Source organism: Convolutriloba macropyga, chromosome 10, assembly GCF_964194025.1.
Source record: "Convolutriloba macropyga chromosome 10, txConMacr16.3, whole genome shotgun sequence".
Classification (NCBI taxonomy): Eukaryota; Metazoa; Xenacoelomorpha; order Acoela; family Convolutidae; genus Convolutriloba; species Convolutriloba macropyga.
The window spans coordinates 33068789-33096717 of record NC_134477.1 but is presented as its reverse complement, the minus strand read 5'-3'; the positions used below and the strand labels follow the sequence as shown (position 1 = coordinate 33096717).

Below are 27929 nucleotides of genomic sequence, written 5' to 3'. Positions count from 1 at the left end.
GAAACTTCTAAGACCAGCTCGTTCTGCCCTTCTACCGAGATCTTCTACCTGCTATCATTGCAATCATAAGTGCCCTCTGTTTTAATTCTGGAGATACTTGCAAGCAGATTCGGAAAAAGCAGCATTGAAAACTATGCTCGTGACTTGCTATTTGTACGTGAAATCTTGACAAGATTTGATTCGCTACCTGTGCAAAGTTTTGTTCAGATTGGATCTATTCTGTTCCCCCCCCCCCACTGTTTTTATGATCCCCAGTTACAAATTATATGTTGTTATATAGCACAATACTATGTAAGAAAATAGCACGTGCGCCTGGGGGTCATAAAAGATTTAAAACTGAACAGATGTTAAAACTTTCTAATACTTAGACGTGGGTCAAGTTATGCAAAGTCCATGATTGGAGCTGTGATACAGTAGCGATCCGAGATTCAGTTTCTCTGCATTAGCATTGGTGCAGTCTTGACTTTAATGCCAGGATGTTACTATTTTGAGGAAAATTTTGATGCGGCTGAATTTTACTATAATAATAGGTTTGGTTTATTATAATCAGGTGAAAAGTTAGCAAATATTTGTTCCAGTATTTACGCATTTTCGGCAAATTGATGATACCTCTATATAATAAAAAGGCACAACGCACTATGCCAAGTTTATGAATAGTTAGCATACATCTGTTCCTTCTTATGAGTTTCTAGTATATATTTTGATTCTCGACTGACAAATTTTCTGATTCACTTTCATATAATACTAATGCTCTCCTCGTGAATTAAACACTGAAATTCTTTTTAATAATTCGTTATCAATTTTTTATAGTAATACGTAATGAAACACGAAATATCAGGAATAAGTAGAACATTGAAAATATTGATCAAATTTGAGTCTTTATATACCAGCTACAGAATGCAGAAAGTTTAACCCGGGAAGTGGGCTATGAACCTTACAATAGATTAATTTGCCATTTTTGGGTATCAACCGGAGGGTTTTGGCATTTTTCCACAATCAAGTTTGCGCCTGTTGTTGCCCCGCCTTCTATTCCCAGACATTTACCCGTTTTCACGTGAACGAAAATCCCATTTTCAGATTTATATTCCCACTGGGAGTAAGGTTCTACATACTCATCGTTGCAATATCTCACTTTCATTATAGGAATTTTTTTATCTTCTTTCGATTGTTCAGCTTCTTCGGGTGAAATTTCCAAACACTTTCGGAGCACATTTTGAATTTGAAGCCTTCCTTTTAAGTACATAAATCTTTGAGACGCCAAGCCATGACACGCGTACATTTTAGGTTCAAAGCCGTCAAAATTATCGATGCAGAAATTATTTCCCTGAAGTTTGATTGTACCCATTGCGATCAAGTTTTCCTTTTTCCACATTTCTGGAACCATTTCGTCTAAAAACCAGGTAAAACTTTTCATGTTCGGGCATTGTTTCTCCAATTTCGGAACTTCAATATCTTGTTGAACGCTATGGATAAAGTCTTTATTCCATAATTTGAACATTTCATGGCCATCTAGACCATAGTTTTTAGCCAGAATCATCATATTATAATCCATATCCTTCCGTTTTTCCAGTTCACTTTCCCCAATTTGATTAGGTTTGTTGGATTGTGTTACTTTTGAGCAAGGTATGACGTAAATTTCGCCTCCACAACGCCACACACGCGATGCAAAGTCAACATCTTCGCCCGATCGGGTATAAGTTGTCTTAAACACTGTTTCGTATCCCCCGATGTGTTTGTAAAATGCAGTACTCATTGCCATCATGGACCATAAGAAAAGTGGTGTTCGGATTGGACTTGATGGAGGAAAAGGATCTTTTTCTCTCAGTTTGCGCACTTCTGTGTTGAGTTCGTGTAATTGTACCTGTCACATAAAAATTTATGACAAAACCTGAACCTCTTTCCGGAACCTCTTTCCTTTTTGATAGAATATTTAATCAACAAATTTTTTCTCCCATTTCTTATTCATACCTATACTTGAATAAATTGCGATTTATACTGGAATTAGTTTACAGTTATAAAAAATTAATTTACTTTTATTGTTTCCAAAAGGTGAGTGGCTATGCTCCCCAAATCTATCGAACTTCATAATCAAATAGAATCGTTTCTCTAAGAAAAACACTAACTAACGTGTAGGATCGGAAAGTTAAACTTAAGCGTTTTTCGGAAAAGAACCAAATTAATCTAACCATCTACTATTTTGTTTTAAGTATATTTGTTGATCGAGTATTTAAAAAGTGAATTGAGGACCTGGCATAATTCTCAATCTTAGAGTCACCAATTTATTTCATTTGGTAAAACATTTCTTAGAAGCTAAAATATCATATAACATAGTGAGGCATTACAAACATATTCTAATATCATCATTATTATTGGCAATTGAGTACAATTCTATAGCGCCTGAAAATACTTTCTATAGGGTTTGCACGGAGGGCCTGGTATAACCCTTTAGTCTAGTTAAGAGTAGTAGGTTTGTGAAGTTACTATCCAGTCCAGTAGTTTTCTCTAAAGATAGATGCTAGGAACAATTGTGGAATTGTGAATAGGGTAAGACCTCCACCCTAAATATTCAGATTCTATATTGGCGGCCACAGAGGGATTCTTCTGATTAGAAGGCGGTTTTGCATTTTACAAAAAAAAAACGAAAATTAGATTTTGAGAGAACCGATGAATTAGATCTTTGGAATACGCTACAAAGGTAAAACTCCAAAACAACCAGCAACCAAACAACTAGCAACAGCAACAACAGAACCAGGCGAACAATCAGCAGCAAATAGTCGTAGCACCACCCCTTCTCAACCCCTCCGATACCCTAGCCGTGGCTTCGAGAGTTTCGAATGATTGGTTCGACACTTCGAATCTATGTCAAATGCCAACAATTGGGATGACCAGAGACAACGCGAGGTCCTACCCACGTGTTTGAACAGTTATGCGTTAAATGAGTGTTACAATCTCCCCAATCATTACTTTCAACAAGTGCAAGGACAACCAGCCCCGACCATAGCGAGAGTTCTGAACGCTCTTAACAACAGAATGGGCGACTTTCCAAACGCAAGGAGTGCCCGCACTGAATTCAAAAATCTTCAGCAATTGGAATCAGAGTCAATCCAAAAGTTCTCAAGGCGAGTTCGTAAGTTAGGAGAGGCAGCCAATGATCATATTGATGTTGCGGAACGACAGGAAGCTAGCAAAGATGCCTTTATGGACGAACTGTTGGACAGCGAAATCAGATATGCACTCCTGAAGGAAGAACCGGGAAGCTTCAATGCAGCTACACAACGGGCCATTGCTCTAGACGCCATCAGTAAAGCGGAATCCAGTCGACTGCGAGGACAAAGAAACGGACCCGTGAGATGGACAAAGGGTGAACAAGATCAAGATGAGTCAGTAACAGCTGACTTTAGAGCACTCAACACCAGTGTGTCATCGGGTTTCAATCAATTGATCGAGTTTTAGACCAGAAGCTTCAATAAGATGCTAGAGCAGCAAGAGCGACATACACGGATCATGGAGAAGATTCTTAAGACCCAAACAAGATTTCTATCCGAAACAAGTCAACCCAGATTTCAGAGTAGAAGTCCAGGAAGACCAGAAGGCTTTCGACCCAGAACGTCTGCGATGCAGTGCTATAATTGCCGCGAGTTTGGGCACTTGTCAAATCAGTGTCCACAGAAAGGAACAATACAACCGGGTATATCCACAAACTTGGACACCGCGATAGACAACCAATCGTAAAAAGCATTTTACAGAGAGCGAACCCAGAGCAAGTGAGCAGTATCAACAAAATTCAAGCGGAAGCAGTCTTTGGACCTACAGTCTTCGTGATGGTTGATCTTGACGGACAAAAACACAAAGCGTTAGTGGATACTGGGAGCAATGTGAACATTCTATCAGAAAAAGCTTACTCACAGTACGACCAGCGTTCCAAACTCAGACCTTTCCGAAAACAAGTTCTTTCGGTCACAAATGATCCTTTCGAAATACTTGGCGTTTTCCCTGGTGAAATAACGTTCGACACTGAGGTTAAAGTGAAAGCCGATCTCTTGGTGACCCCAAACACAGACGTGCCTTTGATACTTGGAACCCAGGTGATGGAGGAGAATAAAGTATCAATCGACTTCCATTCTAAGCAGCTGATGATGGAGAAAGAAAGCAATGTTGTAAATTCGCAATTTGCCTATAAACTTGAAGTCCCCAGGCACGTACATCTCTGTGAGACGGAAGCAGAATCCGGTCTTGATCAGATCGAAACAACGGAAGAAACACAGCACGGGGTAACTGCAGAAACAAACCCAACCCTATCATGCGATGAAGAGTTAGAACAGATTTGTTCTTTTGCAATTCCAGGCAGAAATCAAGAAACAGACGACAGAAGAACACTGCTACGAGTTCAGAGATGTGTTCGTAATGAACGACAGCGAACTTGGACAGACACACTTGGTTCAGCATGAAATTGACACAGGTGATACGCTGTCCATCAAGCTTGCACCCCATAGACTTGCACCTGGAAAGATCACTGTGGTTAAGAAGGAGATTGAGGACATGCTGGCACGAAACATTATCCGACCATCAAACAGCCCGTACAGTGCACCAATTGTTCTCGTTACCAAGAGGGATGGGAGCAATCGAATTTGCACAGACTTCAGACGACTAAACGAAGTAACAAAGAAAGACGCTTTTCCCCTTCCGCGAATTCACCAGATACTGGATCATCTTCACGGAGCAACAATTTTCTCAAGCCTCGACCTAGCCTCTGGATATTGGCAATTCCCATTAGCTAAGCGTTGTATACCAAAAACTGCGTTCGTCACTCCCGATGGTGGACACTACGAGTACCTCAGACTTCCATTTGGACATTGCAATTCACCGGGAACCTTCCATCAACTTATGACAAGCATCTTCAATGAATATCTCTTCTCGTTTGTCCTCATCTTCTTAGACGACATTCTGGTGTTTAGTAGGAATGAGGAGGAACACGAAAAACACATGAGCCTCGTTTTTCACGATCTTCGCCAGGCCAATCTTAAACTCAAACCCAAGAAATGTCGCCTCTTTCAAGAATCCGTAACCTATCTAGGATACAAACTGAGCACAGAGGGAATTGCACCAGATGAAAACAAACTCGTTGCAGCACGGGACTGGAAACGACCAGAAAACGTTACCGAAGTGAGGTCTTTTATTGGATTTTGCAGTTACTACAGACGTTTCATCAAAGACTTTGCTGGGATAGCGAAACCTCTTCACCAGATAACAAAAAAGAACAGCCGTTTCACTTGGCACCCTGAATGCCATAATGCGTTCGAGAAACTGAAAGAGGCTCTGATTGATAGCTCAGTACTCAAGCATCCGGACTACAACTCTCCTTTTATCGTGGACACGGATGCACGGATGTAAGTAACTGTCTAGGGGCAGTACTCTCGAATATTGTCGCTGGAGTAGAGTACCCAGTGGCTTTCGCGAGCAGATTTTTGACGACAGCAAAATGTCGTTACTCAACAACTTATTTCAGAGAATGCAAATAGAGGAGACAAAAGTTGATTAAAAAACTGTCGTACCAGAATGTGGTGATGGTGATGGTGCTTTTATATACTTCTACGTTATACTAATTTCACTGTATTGTACTTTTCAGGAGAATAGTTTAGTCCGGATGGGTGGGATGTAGGAATGGAAATTTAAACTTAAGCGTTTTTCGGAAAATAACCAAATTAATACTGACCTTGAATTATTCCCAACACAAAAGCGAACTCTAAATTTGAAACTGTACAAAGATAATAATGGTGAAGAAATTTAAACTGATGAGAACGGTTGAATAAGTAAATATTAACTCTGAAAAAGATTATATCATAGATTGAACATCAACATTCTCACCCACGTAATATTGGATTAGAAACCCAAATTAGGGGGTCTAAGTTATCAAAGTCATGAATGACCTTCCGAAAACTTTTCCCAAGAAAGTATTTTCCACTCAAGGATTCGGAAAATTTGGTAAAAATAGGACTAAACTATCATAACCAAACATAGATAAACAGTATATATACGGCTCAATTTTGGCCAATTTTTGTAACCAAAATCAGTCTGAAAATAATTGTATTGTCGTGAAAATCGAAATTGCGGAGTAAATCTGATTCGACGAGTGAGTTAACAGATCTCTGTCGTGGTAGTACTTTAATAAGTATTTTAATAATTGTTCGAACTAGTATACTCTGATAACTATACTTTTCGTAATATTATCTTAGCAACTTTTTCACTATTTTTCTTTTTAGACCTTTTCTTATAATTTAGTAGAGCTTAAATTGGTATCTAGTAGGTATTTGCTAAACGCTTCGATACTTGGCACTCAAAGGCATTTGTAACTAGTTGTTCTGAAGGAACCATAGCCTTATAATAATTAAGATTGGGTAAAAATTAATAGTTTCTTTCGGTTTTCTGTTAATCAACAGCGTAATTGTCCAACTTTAGTAACTTCACAATACATCTCTAAGGATCTGAAATCATACTCAGTCTAGTTTCAATTTATTAGATTTAAATTAGTTTGGTGACTAGTAAAGTAGTGATCAACTAATCAATAATTAGGTTAAGTTAGGTTAACGAACTGGAGGGCAGCACCGAGTCCTGGACAACATCAAGATGATTGATTTGTGAGAGTATTAATCGGCCAAGCTTCTTCCAGGAGACCGCATAGTGAAGCCACTCTGAGGGTAGGTCTGCCTGCTTGTACAAGACTTGGCAAGTTAAGACAACCCATGTAGTATGGAATGGTGAACCAAGTAGACTATTAAAAGGGTCTGCAGTAACCTGAAGTACCTGATGGGCAATGTCTTAACGTTCTATCAAGTTGGTTAATACTCGTCTGGTTGGGTTGTGGAGTGAACACCGACGAGCTCTTCACGTCATCTACTATTTTGTTTTAAGTATATTGGTTAAACATTTCTTGTGGTAAATTATTTCTTAGAAGCTAAAATATCATATAACATAGTGAGGCATTACAAACATATTCTAAAATTATCATTATTATTGGCAATTGACTACAATTCTATAGCGCCTGAAATACTTTCTTTATGGTTTGAACGGAGGGCCTGGTATAACCCTTTAGTCTAGTTAAGAGTAGGTTTGTGAAGTTACTATCCAGTCCAGTAGTTTTCTCTAAAGATAGATTCTACGAACAATTGTGGAATTATGAATAGGGTAAATCCTCCACCCTAAATATTCAGATTCTTTATAACGATAGAATTTTTTGCGTCATATTTTCCAATATCGAGCATGCTTTTGTTCATTTTTTTAGATGAACAGCAATTGTAAGGTAAGACTTGGCAACAATATGGAGGTTATCTCCCGTCAAGTTTTCAGAGATTCAGGGGAAAAATGTCTTTGGCATTTAGCCGAGTTGACACTCCGACGCTACTTGTTGGATTTTAGGTTCTATTAAGTGGTAAATGGATCTTTTCTGGTGTGGTAGCAAAAGAAAACGCATCAACTACGGCGTATTTTAACAGAATTTTATATTTTGATATTTGGTCAAATACGGGTTTTCAACTGCTGCTTGTTTTACTGAATCTATTGAGATGAGTTTGAGATAAAATTAGCTTTTCTGAAATGCGTGGCTGGCAGTAAAATCTAGAAAACAAAAGCCGTTGGCATAAACTTTGTGTTTTATATGGTGATTTTAATCTCATTTCACTCATTTTGATAGTTCTCTTCACCAAAAGATACAGATATTCTTTCAGATGCTTTTTTAAAAATTTATCATGCACGTGAATGAAAACTCGTTGAAGGATTTTCTTTTCCGTTCAATGATCCGAAAACTATATTTAAGCGTGCTCTGAAACTGATATTTATTTTCTTAAATGCAACCATTATAACATTTCGGTTTTTTGCTCGCTATTTAAGCTTAAATGGGAGATGGTGGTGCACTCCAATAGCTAATTTATTCACGATCTTTCACGTTTAGCTAAATGATTGCGTCGACATCGAATTGACAGCATTGGGGCTAGAAAAGCGCTATGAAGTTAGTTGTTTTTGCGCATGCTCGCAATATCACAAGTTTTCTTAAATAAAACCTAGTTTAAAAAGCCTAGTATATCTAAGATAACTGCATAAAGTTTTAGAATGCGACGTTATCAAGACCCACTCCTGTTTTGTTTAAATCTTAACTGAAATAATTCAAGTAACTTCATAAAAACCATTATCAATGGCAGCCGCCATCTACTAAAAAAGACTGTTATTTAGACGCTCTCCTTTTTTTCTTTCATTATTAATTATTAATTTTCACGTTTGTCCTCTGATTTACTTCATTCTATTGTTTGAATGGTTGTTAAATTTTTTCAACAATTTTTGCCCAATATTATGATTGCGGTCATGGTGAATAAAATGAATTCAAGGGAAAAAGGTTAAAACTCTAAAGCTCGTCTGTATACTTTATTAGGTTATCAGAGTTCATTTGAGCAAATCCTATTTGGTGTTAAGTTTATTATAGCCTCAAATTCCGAATCTCGAATCTGTATAATTGTGCAATGTAACTAACACTGCACACAGCTGTTTTCTGTTTATTTGCGGATTATGTTTTCAATGTCGTGCGTAACAACATGAAGAAATCGTCGGAAATTTTCTCTGAGGAAAATAGTTTCTAAGAAATCAAATCAATTTCTGTTCTACCAGTTTTTCTACTTGATATTTGGAAAGGTTGAATATGAAAGATTGCTTTAGGTGTTGCAATTTTAATTGCACCTTTTCGTTATAGATATTTAAGCCTCTGCGACAGAAATACAAATAAATAAAATAGAATTTTTGGAGCACTTGTGAGCAAATCATTTCCCCAGCTCTTTTTGACGCTGTGTCTGATTTTATCGGACCATTAAGACGAGACCTTTTAATGTTGGTCAGTAGCAGCAAAATTAGAATTTTATAATACATCCAATTTTTGTGCACTCAACAAATTGAAGTACTCTGCATAAGATGGGCTCCTTCATTAGTATTTTGAGTTTACAGATTGAGAGTTATCTTAATTGTGTCCTTGAAGTTAAAAATTTTTGCGCTTACTTGTTATTATCAAGAGAAAAAGATCATCGATGAATTGTTTCCTTTTTATTTTGATTTTAATGAATTTTATTTTATTGTTAAACTGGGCCAAATTACGCCGTTTTTTACGTTTTTACAACTCTTGTATAGAGGTGGTGGAAATTAATCAAGGAAGAAATTTAACTCAATCGAAGTTTTAAAACCTGAAGATCTAGCTGAAGCTTTTGTGTGGTCTTGTGGTAGGATTAACTTCTTTTTGGTGTCAAGGTTTTATTTTAATAATGAGAGAAGAATTTTAAAAGATTTCGGTCTAATTTTTCACTATATTTTGTATTAGTTTTCTTTTTAATATCAGGCATATAAAGAATAGCCCATGCCACAAGTATCTTGTCCTGTTGAGGCCCATCGGCGTTTGTGATGTGATTACCCAATGCTAATATCGTGCATCGTAAAAATAATTTTTGAATTGATGTGCGTTTTCTACATTCAGGCGCTGTAACAATTTAGTATTCACAATTTCAAAACATGAGTGCAGTGTATCGATAGTGTGAATTTTGTCCGCCAAAGTTTAATGTGTCGCAGTTTTGCCATTCGAAGTATGAAGAATGTGATATCTGGTTTAAAGCGTTCGTTTTAGTTTGAACTTCAACTTTTCTGCAGATGTTCAATAGTTTTCATAAGTTTTGGAGCCAATTAGAGAAAACTTTCGGCATTTTTTTGTGAATCCTGCTTGTTTGTGTTTTGCAGCAAGGTGCATTTAAATTAAAAGTATAATAATGTTTTGATTTTTATTGCTTGTTTCTAGTGGCAATTCATCTTGATTTACTCAATGCATTTATTCTCAGAAGAAGGGAGTTTTTACTACTTTTCATTTTTCCGACTTGTTTCTACTTTGTTTTATTTGAATTGAAATACTCAAAGATCGGGTTTAGTTGCGATTTTGTTGATTTTTAGTCGCGAAACTTGTGAGGAAGTCAGAGCTGCTATCAATTCTATCAAATATACAATTATTTGATGAAATGAATAATTTAGTTTTATTTTCGTGGGTTATTAACTATAATATTTCCGTTACTAACTAAATTATTTTCTGAGAATTTTTTTCTGCTTGGATCTTTGCGTTGACAAAATTCGTTGACAAAAATTTGTTGACAAAAAATCGTTGACTTAAATCGTTGACAAAAATGACAATATCAATTTTTCTTAGCTCTGTAATTGGCTCTGCTCATCATTTTCTGAATTTTTTAATTATTTTATTTGTGTCTTTGCCTTATGGAAATAGACGTCTATTTTATTCAATTCGTTCTTTCGATGTTCTTCATTTTTTGCGTAAACGTGATGCGTGTTTGCAGGTTTTTGCAAAAAAGGGATATTTTCTCTGGTTTTGCTCAACTCAACGAGATTTATTGCTGTTCATTATTGCTGACTCTTAATTTTTTTGTTTTTTTTTATTTAAAATAACGTCTTTTCTCAAAATTACGTGTTTTTACTTATATGCTTGAAATTTTCCAGTGAGGAAATATCGCAGTAGCATTGAAATAACAGCATAATTGTACCCTTAAGTTTGAACTTTGGATAAAATATCTTGCGACCGAAAGTTTTTCAATATAACCATTTAATTAGCAAATGATTGATATTTTTTAGAAAGAAGCAAGAATTGATCTTTTATCTTTGTTTTTTTTGTGGTACGTAAATCTGTTCAGCCACCTTATTTTGTCTATCACTGACTATAATAAAAGTTTCTGTAACACATATAAGCTCACGCGAGCTGTCTTTCTTGTTTCTCTATTTTTTATCCCATTTGCTACAACAAAAGTGATTTATTATTGCATGGCCTTACCTCAACCAGACTCCACTCAGGTACAGTAACTAAATGCCAGGGAACGTGTTCTATCTGCTTGTTCGTCTTGTAATCCGTCTCGTCAGCGCCTAACACACCCACTCTATTCCACATTTCATCTGCCTGCTGACCTCCGGGTTGCGGCTCGGGCACAATGAAGCTTAACAATGGATCCAACCAGTGATTAAGACATTCCAGTCTTGCGTGTAGAAAAACCACAATTTTCCCTTGAGCGATATTCACTGCATGGTTACGCGCTTCAGTAATTGGCATAACCCGTCTAACCAATTCGATGTTGTAATCCAGACTTTTCTCGTAGTTCAAATCGTCCCAAAAACTTATGAACGAATTTGAAAGATTTGCCGAGCCATAGACAAATATCAAAATTTCCTTCAAAAATTTGGGCTCCGTTTTTTGGGCAATGCTTGCTATTTCAGCATAGATTGATGTTTCACTTTCTTTATCGACCATAACCAAAACTGAAACCGACTTTTGAACCATTGGAAACTTTCTATTTGGATCATACAGATCAGAAAAATTTCGTAAAATGCACGTTTTTGGTCTCGTGTCATCTCTATGATTTAGATGCGACATTAAAATGGAAAAGCGCCTCATCTTTAAGTCACGTGACTGTGTTGAGTTGCTCATTTTTTGGTCGCGCGAAATTTCCTTTTCTTCATTTTTTTCTTCGTCGCTTTCCTCGCCGTCGTTTTCATCATCATCGTTATGTTCACTTTGGTCATTATATCCGTAATCGTGATCATTTTGGTCTGATCTGTTTTCATATTCCATTTGTTTTGCTTGCAGATATAAATCTCGGGATAGAGAACTGGCATTATAATGCATGTATAGGGCCCCTAAGAGGATTTTTGCGAACACAATTGTGAAAAAAGTTCTGCGTTTGAAGCGACAACGTCGTAAAAGCCCCATTGCACTTTATGGATGTTGTTCAAAGAGGTGCTTTAGAATTTGCAGACAATTTAAACCAAAATAGAATTATTCTTTTAGTTGCATTTACGTGCGAAAATTGGTGTGACGGTTTTCTGATCCGCTTTCAATGTGAAATGTAAATCTGCAACCAAATACTTGCTTTTCTAGAATATCATAGTCAAAATTAGCAAGTTAGTGGACTATGGCTTTCTTGTCGGTTCTTGAACAGAACATTTTGCAAAAAAACAAACGGTAAAAACAATATTTGGTTTACGGGCGAGCAATATTTGTGATTATTTAGCCTTAAAATTAGAAAAATGAGAATTAAAAATTGACAAAGTAATCGTGTTTCAAGCTTTTTTATGCCGGGCAAGTTTTTTTTTGAAAATTAATCCTCAAAAATTATGAGCATTTTGCAACTGAATGACAACTTGAACGGAAAATATTAGCATTAGTGAGTTATGAATTAATACTATGTTGCACTGACTAATATTCTAAAGAGTGAGAAACGTGGCAAGCTGACACACATGCCTAATCCAAATAAAAGCTCGAATTAATAGTTTATCCGTTGCATTCTTCCTGATGATGGAAAAACGCAAATTCTGGAACCAGTAGACTGAACATATTGCATACGTAAAGAAAAGTTCAGACGCTTCTTAAAAACCAAGTGAAACAAAGAAGGAAAATCCTCTCAGTGAAGCTATTCAAATTTGAAAAAATACTACGAAATTTACGAGTTTTGATGTTTTTGAAGATATTATAAGGTTGTTTTTAGTTATTGTTCATTAGTGATTGCCCACTGAAACGTACAGGAGCCCCTATATCTCGTTTTCTGGAAATTTACATGGTTTGAAATTATAGAAATTAACTTTCGACGTTTTTTCGTTGACAACCTGAGATCTAATACTTCTTAAACTTCACTAAAGCTTATGTTACTTTTCAATTGAAAAGTATGGCATGAAAATAGTCCTTAGTTGCGTATTAGTTTTTTTGTTTTTGTATCAATTTTGTGGGCTTAGCGTGCTGGTGACTAAAATACCCGATAACTCCAGGGAAAAATGTGTCCAAAAATGTTACTCATTTATTGTTCCCACATTAAAATGAAATTTCGTCAAATCCCACTTTTTGTTCAGATAATTTTTGGCCTTTTGGGGCCACCTCAGACTAACGTATATGGTATCTAAAAACTATCTCGGTCCAGAATTCCGCTACAAAAAGATATTTTCGGAGTTTCTTTGTTAGGAAAAAGTTTTGGCACCAATTTTGGCTACAAGTTTATCAATTTAGCTTATCCTCATTCTTTGAAATCTATATTATAGCTTAGCCTCATTATGTTTTGAAATTGGTTCTCCTTTCGAAAAATTTTCATAACTAGCAGAATATAGGAATAACAATTATGTTATTTTTCTAACATTGTCTTTATCTAGAACTAAAGTACTTAGTTACATAGTCTTTTGATTCATTTTTTGTTGCCTCTCAGAGTTTTATGACATCTTAAGGAAAACAGAGAAAAAAATTTTCAGATTATTTCAGATCTTCATAATTGTTTGATTCAGGAATATTTAGTGCTTTCTTTTAATATATATTTATTCCTATATTTTGGTGTATTTCTAACGACTTTAACAACTTTGGAACATGTTTGCTTAGAAGGAATTGCCATTGTGTCAGTTATCCTTAAAACTCCTGTCATAATTGTCATTTTTTCTCGATGTAGACTTTTAAATGATTTTGTATGCTTTCTTTTTGTCTTTTCTTTGGTTTATTAAGAGAGTTTATTTTTCCCTTGCCAAAATTGGTATGCCGCTGACCAAATTCTCATTCTGTTTTCCCTCTCATGGCACAAGTTACTTTATCCTTACTTGTGTTATTATCTGCACTTAGCTTTTCAGCTTATCGTCTATTAGTATTTTTCGTTTGATCAGTTCCCACAATGCGTTTTTATGATGTTGTTAGCAATATGGTAGCTCTAAAACTGGAGGTTTTAGTCAGATCTTTGATTTTCGAGAATGAAAAACTCTCTTTGATGGAATTATGTTGCTTTGCCGTTTCGTAAAAAATTTTGTGGAAAATCAGTTTCTTCACGGACAGAACGGTTTGGTTCCTTCTCACATATTTTTTTTCAATGAAAGAGACAGTGCTCTGCAAGAAACTAACGTTTGTATAGTTCCCTTTGAACCATTTTTCTAGAGTTTTTTTAAAAAAAAATCAGTATAAGCAGAGCTCTAAATAAAATTTTTGATCTTTTCTGTCTTGATTGTTTTTGTTCATTTGATTTATTTATAAGAGTAAATAAAAATAAAAAGCTGCACTTGCAATCAAATCAGCCAGGACGTAATGTCTTTTAATCTACAACTTCTATGAAATATTAATGAAATTGTTGAATAAAATCTCATGGCTACAATTTGACTATCTTGGGATACCTCATTAAACTTCCTCCTGTTATCTTCATTTCATGACCCCATAATACTTTATTGTTAATTGATTCAACAATGTCTGATCTGATTCCGTAATAAACTAGCGTTTGATTAGTTTCCTACCAACTGTTTTTCTTTGTTTTCTAAAGAAAATAAAATAAACAGAGCTGTAAATACAATTTTGAGATCTTCTTTACCTTGATTGTTTTCGTTTATTTGAATTATTTTTTAATTTTTTTATAACTAGCAGAATCTTGGAGTGTTCATAGGAATAACCATTATGTTATATTTCTAACAATGTCTTAATTTAGGATGAAAGTGCCTTGGTTGCTAGTGTTTTGATCCATTTTTCTGTTGCTTCTCAGAATTTTATGACATCTTAAGGAAAAAAGAGAGCACATAGCTTCAGATAGTTTCAGATATTCATAATTGTTTTCGGGATACACTAGTGCTTTCTTTTAATATATATCATCTTCTTTTTCTACATTTTGGTATATATCTAACGACTCTAACAACTTTGGAACATGTTTGCTGAGAAGTAATTGCCATTGTGTCAGTTATCCTACAAACTCCTGTCATAACTGTAACTTTTTCTCAATAGACTTTTTAAAGGTTTTGTATGCTTTCTTGTTGTCTTTTCTTTGATTTATTGAGAAAATTAATTTTCACTTTACCAAAATTGGTACGGCGCTGACCAAAATCTCATTTTCACTTCCATTTTCCTTCTCATGGCACAAGTGACTTTATCCTTGCTTGTGTTATTATCTGCACTTAGCTTTTCAGCTTATCGTCTATTAGTAGTTTTCTTTTTATGCGTTTTTTAATGTTAGCAATATGGTAGCTCCAAAATTGGAGGTTTTAGTCAGATCTTTGATTTTCGAATATCAAAAACTCTTCTTTTTTTTAAGTATGTTGTTTTCCTGCTTCTGAAAAAAGTTTGTATAGAATCAGTTTTTCCTTCACGGGCAGGATGGTCTGATTCCTTTGCTCTAATTTTTTTTAGTAAGGAGACCTTGCCCAGCAAGAAATTAACGTTTGATTAGTTCCCTGCCAACTACTTGTCTACGTTTTCTAAAGAAATCAACATAAGCCGACCTCTAAATAATATTTTTGTTTTTTTTATTCTTTGTTTTTGTTCTATTGATTCTATTGATTTATGAGAGTAATTAAAATTAAAAAGCTTCTCTTGCACTTAAATCAGCCAGGACATAATGTGTTTTAATCTGCAACTTCTTTGAATTCGTTAATGCATTTGTTGAGTAAAATCTCATGGCTACAAATTGACCATCTTGGGATATCTCATTAAACTTCCTGATGTTCTCTTCATTTCATGACCCCATGATACTTTATTGTTACTTGATTCAACTATGTCTAATCTGTTTCCGTAAGAAGCTAGCGTTTGATTAGTTCCCTACCAACTATTTTCCAGGATTTTTATAGAAATCAACATAAGCAGAGCTCTAAACAATTTTTTGTCTGAATTGTTTTTGTTCATTTGATTCATATATAAGAGTAATTAAAATTAAAAAACTTCTCTTGCAGTCAGATCAGCGAGGAGGTAATTTCTTTTAATCTGTCACTTTTTTGAATTCAATGATGACTTTGTTGATTAAAATCTCATGGCTATATTTTGACCATTGTAAAACTGATTTTCAGAATACATTTTGAGGTGCAATTTTTGCTTCTGCTGCTTCCTTCTATGCTATTTTGTTGCTGTTGTTATGTTAAAGTTAAAGCTCTTAAAGGCTTACTAAATAACGAGTGGTTTAACCGATGAAAAATTTGAAATCTCCAAGCTTTAAAAACAGCTCCAACAAAAAATAATGATTTCCTTTATAATGTGAGGTTACTCGGGTATCTTTGGTTGCCAAAAAAACCGAGCTATTTTTGTCATCCTTTTTAATCATCAGTTATAGAAAAATGCCGTTCCGCAAAAGCTTGATAAAAGATAAAATTTAATGCTAAATCAAACGTGTCTGCAATATCAAATCAAATATTGTGACATGATGCATTTAGTGCTTTCAAATGCGAATGTCGGGTTTTTTTTGTGCCAATCACAAAAACATGCCAGTCTTTTTGTTTTCCTTGAAGCAAAACTTTGACGATTAATTCATTAAAGGTCAATTAGGCCGCAAAATTTCTAAAGTTGGTCAACTTTCTTATTCTCTTTCTGCCAATATTTTCCAGAACATCAAATGACATTGATATTATGTTCTTCTGAATTTTTTTGAAACAGTTGCGTAACTTATAATTTGGCTACCGATTTTGGAATATCTCATTAAACTTGCTGCTGTTGTCTTCATTTCATGAACACATGATTCTTTATTATTACTTGTTTCAGCAATGTCTACTCTGGTTCCGTAACGTAAGAAGCTAGCGTTTGATATTTTCCTGCCAACTGTTTTTCTTTGTGTTCTAAAGAAATCAACATAAGCAGAGCTGTAAATATAATTTTGAGATCTTTTATATCTTGATTGTTTTCGTTCATTTGATTTATTTAGAAGAGTAATTTTAATTAAAAAACTTCTCTTGCAGTCAAATCAGCCAGGTCGTAATGTCTGTGATTTGTCACGCCTTTAAAATCTAAGGAAGAACTGTTGCGCTTTGTTTTTTGATCAAAAGTGACATGTTTGATTTCAGTACTTTCAGTACCTTTTCCACATTTTAAGTGCAATTATTTTTAATTCTGTATGTTGATATTTTTTATTGTCATTTTCCTTGAAGTTCCTTTAAAGGTACCCTTCTCTTTAAACAACTAGCAATAATTTGAATAAACTTTCCGTCAGCCTCAATCAAAATAATTAGGACAAAAATAACGAACACACTTATTTCAGTGTACAATAAGGCTGCATTTGTCGAATAAAATCTCATGGCTACAAATTGACCATTGTAAAACTGATTCTCAGAATACAATTCGAGGTGCAGTATTTGCTTCTGCTTCTTTTCATGTAATAATAATAATAATAATAATAATAAATTGTTCGTAGTGCCGTTATCACAAAATAGTGCCAAGAAAAAAAACATACATTGTACAAACACAATCGATTACAATTTGCGACACTACAAGGTCGCCATTAAACCTATCTGGTTTGTTTTCAGGCGCCTCACGGAAGAGTTGTGCAATTTTTCTTGAACTAATGAATAATAAAAAAATGTTAGAGCGATCAACAATTTTGCTCTAATGAGCGTGAAAGAGTCTGTCTAGCAATTCCTGGTTACCAATTATATAAAGATTCAAAAATGTATGGCAACATTCTCTTATGTTTGCTTCTTTCATTGTTCTTACATCTTCAATAAAGCGATTTTTATAATTCAATGCCATTTTTAGCATCCCAAGAACTCTGCATTTCTATGAATTACTATCGAATCTTTGTCTGCTAATTTTTACATACAGTCCACGATTTCTCTTTTTCATGATCTCATTAGGGTCGGAGTCCGCTATTATAGTTGAAAAAACTTCACTTAGCGTTTGCTTTTTTATTAGTTTTACTAGTAATTTAAATATTTCAAAAGCATGTAACTCTGAGGCGTAGCTCATCAAATTTTGAACTCGTATTTGCTCGATTGACTCGTATTTACGTTTCCAAAAAATTTATTTAACATGTTAATTGGTTTTTAAAAGTTTTCATTAGTAAATCCGTAAATCTTAATTCCGTATTGTACTCTTGGTTTGACATATTTTTTAAAAAAATTCTGAGAAGCTGTGTTCTTGTGAAAATAAGGCGTAGTCGGTAAAAAAGTGAACAAAATTTTGAAAGCTTCTCTTTGACGTAGTTACTATGGTCTTTGAATTTAAACTGGTTGTCTAATATTAATCTTAGATACCTAAAAGAGCTGGTCTGTTCAATTTTTGATCGATCAATTGTCGTTCTGTGCTGGTTTAAATTGCGTCTTTTTCCAAACACTATGTGTTTTGTTTTTGTTGTGTTAATTGGTAACTTGTTTTTATGAAACCAGCCAGCAACTGCGGCTAGTGCGGCATCGTGCTTTTTTTCCTGCGGTCTCAGTCCTACCTTTACTAGAAACAACTGTATCATCAGCGTAAAGTATAGTTGTGCTTCCTTTTGATTTTAGAGTTGGAACGTCGTTTAGATAGATAATGAAAAGCAGTGGACCGAAAATTGATCCCTGTGGGACTCCACATTTAACGCTTTTCTTTTCAGATTCACTTTTTCCTATTTTAATGTATTGGAGTCCGTCTTTCACATAGGATTCAATCATTTTCAGTACCGTTCCTCGGAGTCCGTAGTGTTCACACTTTTTCTGCAGTAGCTCATGGTTCACTGTAGCAAAAGTTTTTTTTAGATCAATTAAAGTGCATTTAGTTAAGTTTTTTGATTTAGACCAGTTTGCTCTGATTTCTTCAGTTAATGAAGCCATGGCGTCAACGGTATTTAATTTGCTTCGCATGCCAAATTGAGTTTTTGAAAATGTGTTAATTTTGCTCAAAAACGTATAAATTCTTTTATATAATAATTTTTCAAACAGTTTGCCAATTGCTGGAAGAAGTGAGATTGGTATGTAGTTTGTGGGCTCGCTGCGATCACTGTTTTTGAAAAAAGGCACAATTTTGGCTATTTTCAGGCACTGTGGAAATAAGCCGTGCATCAGACACTCATTATATAATGTTTCAAGTAGTGGACTAACTGCCCGCGAAATTTTTTTTTAAGAAAAAAGTAGTTTATGTTGTGGCAGTCTAATCTAAACTTTGATGGAAGCGCTTGCAGTGTATCAGTGATTTCGAAACTGGTTATTCGGAAACAGAACATGGTATTTGTGTTAGTTTCGATGTCATATCTCGATGTCATGCTTTGTATCAAACGCTTTTGCTAGCTCTACTCCAATGTTTTCGAAAAAAGTGTTAAAGGTTTCTATGTTTTCTACTATTTGTTTTTTGTGGTGATCCAGTACCGTTTGGCCCGATGTTTCATTGAAGAGATTGAAAAAACTTCTTTTGCTATTGGCTGCTTCTTTTTCGATCTTGTTTTAGTAATAATGTCTTGATTTTTGTTTGATTAGATTTCTGAAAAATTTGCATTGAGCTTTGTAATCATTTTGCAGACGATTATTATCTGGGTTTTGGAGACAAAATTTTCTCAGAAACTTTTTTTTGCCGCAGCACTTTTCACCTGGTTATCTTTCCATGTTTTTTGTTCTCCAGTTTTAGTTATATTTATTATTGGTAGATTTTCGTCTAGAGCAATAATCAAAATTTCATGGAGTTTTTCAAAAGCCTTATCAGGGGACCCTTCACTACCCTTACAGTTGATTACTTTCAATTTTTCCATCAAGATACTGTTGAGGTCTTCAACAAATTTACGGTTCTCTAATTTGGGCCATTTTCTTGTATATTTTTCGTGCCTGTTGGACGAGTTTTCCAGAGATTGTTCAAATGTTTGTGTTACTGTATGATGGTCTGAAATGCCGGAATCAGTAGTGTGGACAGAAGACAAAGTGTTTGAAAAAAACGCATCCAATGTTGATTTCGTGCTCGAGGTTTCCCGAGTTGGTTTAATGTTTTCAACTATAGAGAGGCTGTTTCCTGCCAGCAAAGTGACTATTTTTCGGAAAATTGTACTATTAACCAAAAAGTTATTGTTGAAGTCTCCGCATAGTATATGCTTATTTTCAAGATCAATTGGTAAGCTTTCTAAGTAATTTTCAAGCCTTTTTCAATGTTTTGTTTTGTAGGCTGATTATATATACAAGTAATCATCAGATGAAACTGCTTATCTGCTTTGATCTTTACTGTAAGAGCCTGCAGATCGTCGTGATGGCATCTTTTCACTTCAACAAAATCCAAATTGTTCGCTACAAAAATTCCTACGCCACCCGCTCTTTCCTTTCTCTCACAACTGCATAGTTTTTGGTATTCTTTTGGTGAGAATTGTGACGTTTCGTAGTGGTTCTTAAGCCAAGTTTCTGTCAGGCAAAGGGCTATAGGTTTAGATTTTAAAGTTTCTAAATGAATGTTTAGCAGATCAAAGTTTTTCTGAAGGGAACGTATGTTCTGTAGTAGAATAGTTTGCTTATTTAAAATCATCTGTCTGTCTAAATTTGGAGAATGTAAAAAAAGAAACAACTAAGTTTATTACTGCAACTGGCCTTGATTTTGATTTGCTTTAGTTTTGCGTAAGAACATGTTTGCTGATAGGTCCTACTTTACCTTTTTTATACTTTTCTCACCTCACCCTTCTTTTAAAAAAAGAATAATTTAGGTTGCCCTCTGGAAAAAGAAAGGCAAGTGTTTATTCGCGGATATCGCAAATAGACACGGCAATAGCCGAATTATTCCTCACATTCATTGCTTTTGTCAGTCGCGTATTTCGTGGCTAGGCAAAGAATGGCCCGCGGAAATCGCAAGCAGAGAATAACTCAGCCTGAAAAATATATTAAATAGGAAAACAAAATGAGAAAGAAACAGTTTTTGGTTTTTCAATGTTTTAGAATAGAAAAAAACACACCCTTATGGCTCCATTGAACACCTTTTCCGTCGTTGTGACATTACAAAGTATTACATATTAAATCATGGCAGTTAAACCAAACACAAAGAATTTTTTTGGCTATACCGGCTTCAATCTCTGGGAGGGGTTCGTTAATTTAGATGTTTTTTCTATTGATGGGATTGTTTTTCTTTTTGAGGTGCCATCTTTTGGAATAGAGGTTGTTTTTGTCATCAAAATATAAGAATCTACATATTACCGACGGCAATTGCATGTCTTTTTATATCTGTTGTCATGTTAAAATTAAAGCTCTCAAAGTATGGTAGACATAATAAACAACGAGTGGTTTAACCGATGGAAGAATTTGAAATCTTCATTGTAACAAAATTGAAAGCTTAAAAAAACAGCTTCAACAATAAATTGGCACAAATAATGATTTCCTTTATAATGTGAGGTTACTCGGGTATCTTTGGTTGCTATAAATACTCAGATGTTTTTGTCATCCTTTTTTAAACATCAGTTATAGAAAAACGTCATTCCGCAGAAGCTTGATAAAAACAAAATTGATTGCTAAATCAACGAGTTTTTGCAGCAATATCAAATCAAATATGCTGGTATGTTTTATTTAATGATTTCAAATGCGAATGTCGGAATATTTTGTGCCACTCACAGAATCATGCTAGCTTTTTTGTTTTCCTTGTAGCAAGACTTCGACGTTTCATTCAGTATGGGTCAGTTTAGGCCACAAAATGCGTAGAAAATTGTTCAACTTTCTTTTTCTTATTGGCCAGATTTTCACGCACATCGAGTGAGATGGAATCGAGGGGAGGTGTGAGATATTACGAGGACCAGCAAGTCAGACGGCAGTCCCCCTACAAAGGAACGAAACCAATGACAGCCGAGGAGCTGAACATGTCCATTAACAGACTGGCATCTTCTGTCTACTCCACTCGAGGTGCTAGAACCACATCTGGATATGATCCAACTAGGTGAGAGTTTTTCTGATAACAAACTAATGCGTTCCGAGTTGTTTTACTCAAGCTGTAATTTTTAATAGTTGGGTTGCCAGTGCTAAAAGGAGCTGATTAGAACCTCAACGGGTATGTATTAAGATTGCAAGTATGTACTTCCCCCGAGCATAATACTATAATGAAATTCAGAAGCTTGACAAAAGATGTCCTAACGATACAGTACGGTTCCAAAAAGCTACGTACATCTAAAATTTTTTAAATTGCCCGTCGAAGACATCAAAGAGAACAACACTTCGAGCTCAAGTCAATTATTTAGTAAGGCGTCATTAAGTCTTCATTTTAACATAAAATAGATGGTTTGTATAATTTTTGTATAAATTTTGAACGACGGCTGAGTCAATTTCTTTTGAGATTTTCTAAATTTTTCTAAATGTTTCCAAAAAGGGTCTTTTTTGTCACTGCTGCTTCAAAATTGGCCAGAAATTTACCAAGCACCGATCATCTTTGAAGCGCACGAATAACGCTGAGCGTTTAAATTATGATGTGCTGACGATTTGAGGACGTAGCTTTTTAGTACCATAGCGTAGTTAATTACTATTATGTTCTCACGAGTTTCTAGTTATGGTCTATAAATAAATTAGCCAACCACAAGAGGCAATACTTGAATAAAATTCAAAATTCAAAAAGCTCATTCGAAGTTTAATCTTTGAAAACGATAAAAGTAGTCAGAAAAGGCAACTGTGAGTTTTAGTAGAAAAAATAGCAGTTCTTTTCTCAATATAGATTTGACGGTAATTATGATGACGATAATACGAGTCGGATCATGCCCCTCGGTCAGCAAAGCCTCAGTGCCGAACGAATCAGTGAAATAGTCCTCCGACTCACAACTCCTCGGGGAGCTATCACCTGTCAGTCAAAACAAACTTTACCCAGTATCAGACGAGTCAAGCCAAAACCCATGTCCGCTTTGCAGCTATCGGCACTCACAGAGAGACTGAACAAATGTGAGAAACCCGTTGATTCTCAGAGGGTTTACGAACCTTCTCAGAGACGATTTGGAATTGTCAACTCGTTTTTGTGGAAAGGGTGGAATTAGATTTAGTAACTTTGTTCGAATCTGTTAATACGTTTGATTTCACATTTCATTTGTCAGAAAAGATTAAAAGTTGTCTTGTTTTTGCCCCTTTTGTTTAGAATTTGCTAAACATATTATAGATTAAGCGCTCGAATTGTGGAAGCGATCACGAAAATAAACTAGTATTTGGTTCAGTGAGTTGAGCATTAGTTTGGAATCAGTTGTAAAAGCATTTTTTGTAAAAAAAAATGTGGTCACAGTTTTTTTTTCTGGTGTTTCAAAGAAGGACAAAGCAACCATTTCCTATAATTATACGCGCTGAGTAAAACATTGTCTCCTTATAAATTTAATTAGGATAGAAATGTTTTAAATTCAAGAAAACTTTTTAAAGTAATGAATGTTTCACTTTCCTTTCTTTAATTTACTTGTAACAAAAAGGTACTAGCTTTTTGTATTGGTTCTTGTAACGAGCAATCGTGTCCCCACTTTCGTGTCAGGGCATTAAGTCACTAGTTTAAAACTCTTTCTTCAAGGAATTTTAAGAAAACAGGCTTCATTTACAACGTTTTAATGTCTGTCTTTGATCCCGTACTGAAATTATTGATTGCGAGTGCCCAATTTGCTTTAATTTTTTAAAGCTTGCAATAACTTATCTTGTTTGAGTTGATTGCCCCTAGTTCAGTTGAAAAAGAAATGAGCGGAGATAACGTATAATACTGTTGCAGACAAATACAGTACATCCTAAAAGTGGATAATACTACAGCTACGTTTTGAGAATTTCAGCTAGACCAAGTGAAGCCAATGATTAGTGCCGAGGGACTTACTGCCCTGACACAAAAGCTCTTGCGCCCAAGTTCCGGACACAAGACAAGATGTGCTCTACGATTTCTTCTTACACATTTGGAGAACCATAGTGAAAAATTAGGCGCTTTTTCTCGAAACTTGAGAAAGAGTCAAAAGCGAAATTTTACTTGTGTAAGAGGAAAGATACTTAGACTTATGAGACTAAGTGGGAAAGAATGTGGAAAAATGCGTGGTCAAAAGCACATTTCTATTGCGCGAGCGTCATCCACATGCATCTCTAAGATTTAAATGCAAACTAACTGACTGAGTTCAGCTGCCTTGAGGTTTCAGTGCGCGTCATTGTTACCCTTGGTTCTCTTAGAAACCACAATCAGAAGTTTCAATTATATAAGCTATCGGACACGTTTCTGATCTGATAATAGAAACTTGAGCAACCCAAGTAAATTAGCGCCCTGGCAAAGATGCTCGAACCGGAATGCTGGGTACATAGCAGGACTTAGGCAAAGAACTTATTTGTAAAACTATGTTCCAAATAACCTGTATTGCGACACAGGTTTCTCTCATTTGAAGGGACACAAAAATACATGCCTTAATATTGATCTATCAGGACGAGATACATAGCTGCTAAATGGACTCAGTAAAAGGTTTAAGAACTCTGCGAAGTCGCTTGCTGGTAAAGGTGCGTCCAGATCTAGGTCACACGTTTTATTGTAAAGATAATATGATAAAAAATCTCGAAATCAACGTTCAGCTGAATGTTCGTAAAGTGTTGTTATATCTTAGAAATTATCTCTGGGGCGTCTGTGTGTTTCAAAAAATTCATTGACTCCAATATTGCTTCTACAGTTATTTTATTGTAGACGCAATTTTTGAGCCGACTAGTAGAATTTTGCCGAGTTCTGAGCCCACTTGTAGAGATAACGTCTAGTACTGTCGCAGGCAATTAATACTTCGTAAAAATGGCTTATACTACAACGGTGTTTTCAGAAATTCAGCTACACGAAGTGAAGCAAAAGATTAGTGTCGTCCACGTGCATCGCTATGAATTAAATGCAAACTAGCTGACTGAGTTCAGCTGCCTGGAAGTTTCAATGCGCGTCTTTATTACACTTGGTTCTCTTAGAAACCACAATCAAAAGTTTTAATGATTTAAGCTATCGGAAACATTTCGGATCTTATAATAGAAACTTTAGCAACCCAAGTAACTAGTGACCTGACACAAAGAAGCTTAGTGACCTGACAAGCTGGCTACATGGCAGTTTTCGGCAATTTGGTTTTTTATATAACTTTTTTTCTAAATAACCTGATTTTCTACACAGGTTTCTTTTGAATGGACACCAAAAAACATAATTTTACATTGATCTATCAGAACGAAATACTAAGCTGATGAATGGATTCAGCAGAATTTTTATGGACTGTGCGAACACTTTTGCTGGTAAAGGTGCGTCCTGATTTAGGTCATATGTTTTTTTTGTAGAGATTTCATTGTAAAAAAGTAATCTCGACATCAACGTTCAGCTTGACATTGTTTTTGTAGAGAGGTTGCCTTATGTTAGGAATCATCTCTGGGGTATCTGTGCGTTTCAAAAGAATTCATTGACGCTAATATTGCTTGTGGAGTTAATTTTTTGAATACGCAAATTTTGAGCCGACTTTTACGGTAAGGTAGAGTTTTGAGGCCACTTGTAGAGATAACGTTTAGTACTGTCGCAGACACAATAGATCATAAAATTAGCTTATAGTACAGCTACGTTTTCAGAAAGTCAGCTATACCTAGACAGGCCACTGATTAGTGACGGGGGCTTAGTGCCCTGACACAGGATCTCTGGCGCCCGAGTTCTGGACACAAGACAGGATTATGCTAAGATTTCTTCTCATAGCCTGTTTGGACAACCATAGCGAAAAAATTGCAATTTTTCTCGAATCTTGAGAAAGAGTCAAAAATGAAATTTTAATAGTGCGAGAAATCGAAAAACTAGGATGAAAAAATTTAGACTTATGAGGGAAAGTTACTGGGAATTGATATAGACAAATGCTTGGTAAAAAGCACCTTTCCTTTGCGTGTCATCCACGTGCATCTCTAAATTTTAAATGCAAACTAATTGACTGAGTACAGCTGCCTCGAAGTTTCAATGAGCCCTTCTACAACCCTTGATTCTGTTAGAAAGCACAATCAGTAGTTTTAATGATATAAGCTGTCGGACACATTTTTGAGCTAAGAATAGAAACTTTAGCAAACCAAGTAAATTAGCGCCCTGACAAAGCTGCTCGAACCGGAATGCTGGGTACATAGCAGGATTTAGGCAAAGAACTTATTTGTAAAACTATGTTCCAAATAAACTGGTTTGCGACAAAGGTTTCTCTCATTTGAAGGGACACAAAAATACATGCCTTAATATTGATCTATCAGGACGAGATACATAGCTGCTAAATGGACTCAGCAAATGGTTTATGAACTGTGCGAACTCGCTTGCTGGTAAAGGTGCGTCCGGATCTAGGTTACACGTTTTATTGTAAAGATTATATGGTAAAATAAATTCGAAATCAACGTTCGGCTGAATGTTCGTAAAGTGTTGGAAGAATATCTTAGGAATTATCTCTGGGGCGTCTGTGTGTTTCAAAAAATTCCTTGACTCTAAAATTGCTTCTACAATTTTTTTATTGTAGACGCAATTTTTGAGCCGACTAGTAGAGTTTTGTCGAGTTCTGAGCCCAGTTGTAGAGATAACGCTTAGTACTGTCGCAGGCAAATAATACTTCGTAAAAGTGGCTTATACTACAACGGTGTTTTCAGAAATTCAGCTACACGAAGTGAAGCCAAGGATTAGGGTTGTCCACGTGCATAGCTATGAATTAAATGCAAACTAACTGACTGAGTTCAGCTGCCTGGAATTTTCAATGTGCGTCTTTATTACACTTGGTTCTCTTAGAAACCACAATCAAAAATTTTAATGGTTTAAGCTATCGGAAACGTTTCGGATCTTATAATAGAAACTTTAGCAACCCAAGTAACTAGTGACCTGATACAAAGAAGCTTAGTTACCTGACAAGCTGGCTACATGGCAGTTTTTCGGCAATTTGGTTTTTTATATAACTTTTTTTCTAAATAACCTGATTTTCTACACAGGTTTCTTTTGAATGGACACCAAAAAAAATAACTTTACATTGATCTATCAGAGCGAAATAATAAGCTGATGAATGGATTCAGCTGTATTTTTATGGACTGTGCGAACAGTTTTGCTGGTTTGAAAAGAGCTACACGAATTGAAGCCAAGGATTAGTGTCGTCCACGTGCATCGCTAAGAATTAAATGCAAACTAACTAACTGAGTTCAGCTGCCTTGAGGTTTCAGTACGCGCCTTCATTACCTCTGGTTCTCTTAGAAACCACAATCAGAAGTTTCAATTATGTAAGCTATCGGACACATTTTTGAGCTAACAATAGAAACTTTAGCAACCCAAGTAAATTAGCGCCCTGACAAAGATGCTCGAACCAAAATGGCAGCTTTTTGTCAAAGAACTTATTTGTATAACTATGTTCTAAATTACCGGATTAACGACACAGGTTTCTCTCATTTGACTGGCACGTTCAAAAATACATGCCCTTATATTGAACTATCAGAACGAGATACATAGCTGCTAAATGGATTCAGCATATAGTTTATGAACTGTGCGAGCTCTCTCGCTGGTTAAGGTGTGACTTGATCTAGGTTATATGTTTTATTGTAAAGATTATATGTTAAAAAAATAATCTGGACATCACGTTTCGGCTGAAAATTTTTGTTCGTGAAGTGGTTTTAATATTTTAGGAATCATCTCTGAGGCGCCTGTGTGTTTAAAACGAATTCATTGACAATAATTTTGCTTCTGCAGTTGATTTATTGACGACGCAATTTTCGGCCCACTTGTAGAATTAGGTTGTTCTCACAAGCGTCGATAGGTTTTTGATTTGTTGATCCCCGAAAGATCCTTAGTGTGATTGCTTTTTTAAAATTATTTGTTAGGTCGACAGTCTGTTAGTACTGCTACATAGTGAGCGCTGTTACAGAACGGATATGGCATATAACTGCTTGTTATTATAATGCTGATAATCTTCAGTCTTATTGAACAGTTTTTTTGGAACTTTTAAGTATAGGTTACTTGACTCTGATGAAGTCACTGAGGAACTACGGCACTAATCGAGAACCGCGAAGCGGTTCGAGATCGAGATTTTTGCCTGAGTTTCGAAGTGACTTTAGTAGAGTCACGTAAACTTTTTAATCAACACCTGTTGCGATAAAAGCTGTTAAATAAACTGCAAGTGTAATCAATTTTAATACTCGATCGAGAAAAACACTTCAGCATTAAACTTCGAATTTATCGCACTCTTTCATTGCCACTGTATCTAAGTAAACAGTGGCGATAAAAGATTGGTGATAAACTCGTAGTCTAATGATGGAAACAG

At 35.5% G+C, this 27929-nt stretch overlaps 2 protein-coding genes across 2 annotated transcripts in view; one reads left to right on the top strand and one right to left on the bottom strand.

The window, feature by feature from the left end:
- LOC142347883 (uncharacterized) overlaps positions 1-22788 on the top strand; it is a 31321-nt gene extending 8533 nt beyond the window's left edge. Inside the window, exons 4-5 of the mRNA XM_075399034.1 lie at positions 21428-21625; positions 22391-22788. Coding sequence (XP_075255149.1) covers positions 21428-21625; positions 22391-22703 — 511 coding nt within the window. The 3' untranslated portion in view covers positions 22704-22788. The remainder of the gene's footprint in view (positions 1-21427; positions 21626-22390) is intronic.
- LOC142347882 (polypeptide N-acetylgalactosaminyltransferase 3-like) lies at positions 777-12296 on the bottom strand. The gene is made up of 2 exons (XM_075399032.1): positions 10850-12296; positions 777-1861 (listed from the first exon to the last, which is right to left on the bottom strand). Exons 1-2 carry the CDS (start codon positions 11777-11779, stop codon positions 935-937), a joined length of 1857 nt encoding a protein of 618 aa, XP_075255147.1. The 5' UTR covers positions 11780-12296; the 3' UTR covers positions 777-934.
- Positions 22789-27929: the final 5141 nt, after the last annotated feature.

Coding starts and splice junctions, on each gene's coding strand:
- LOC142347882 (XM_075399032.1), bottom strand. CDS start 11,779: ATGGGGCTTTTACGACGTTGTCGCTTCAAACGCAGAACTTTTTTCACA. Junction 1,862..10,849: donor CTGAGTGGAGTCTGGTTGAG/GTAAGGCCATGC, acceptor TTTATGTGACAG/GTACAATTACACGAACTCAA.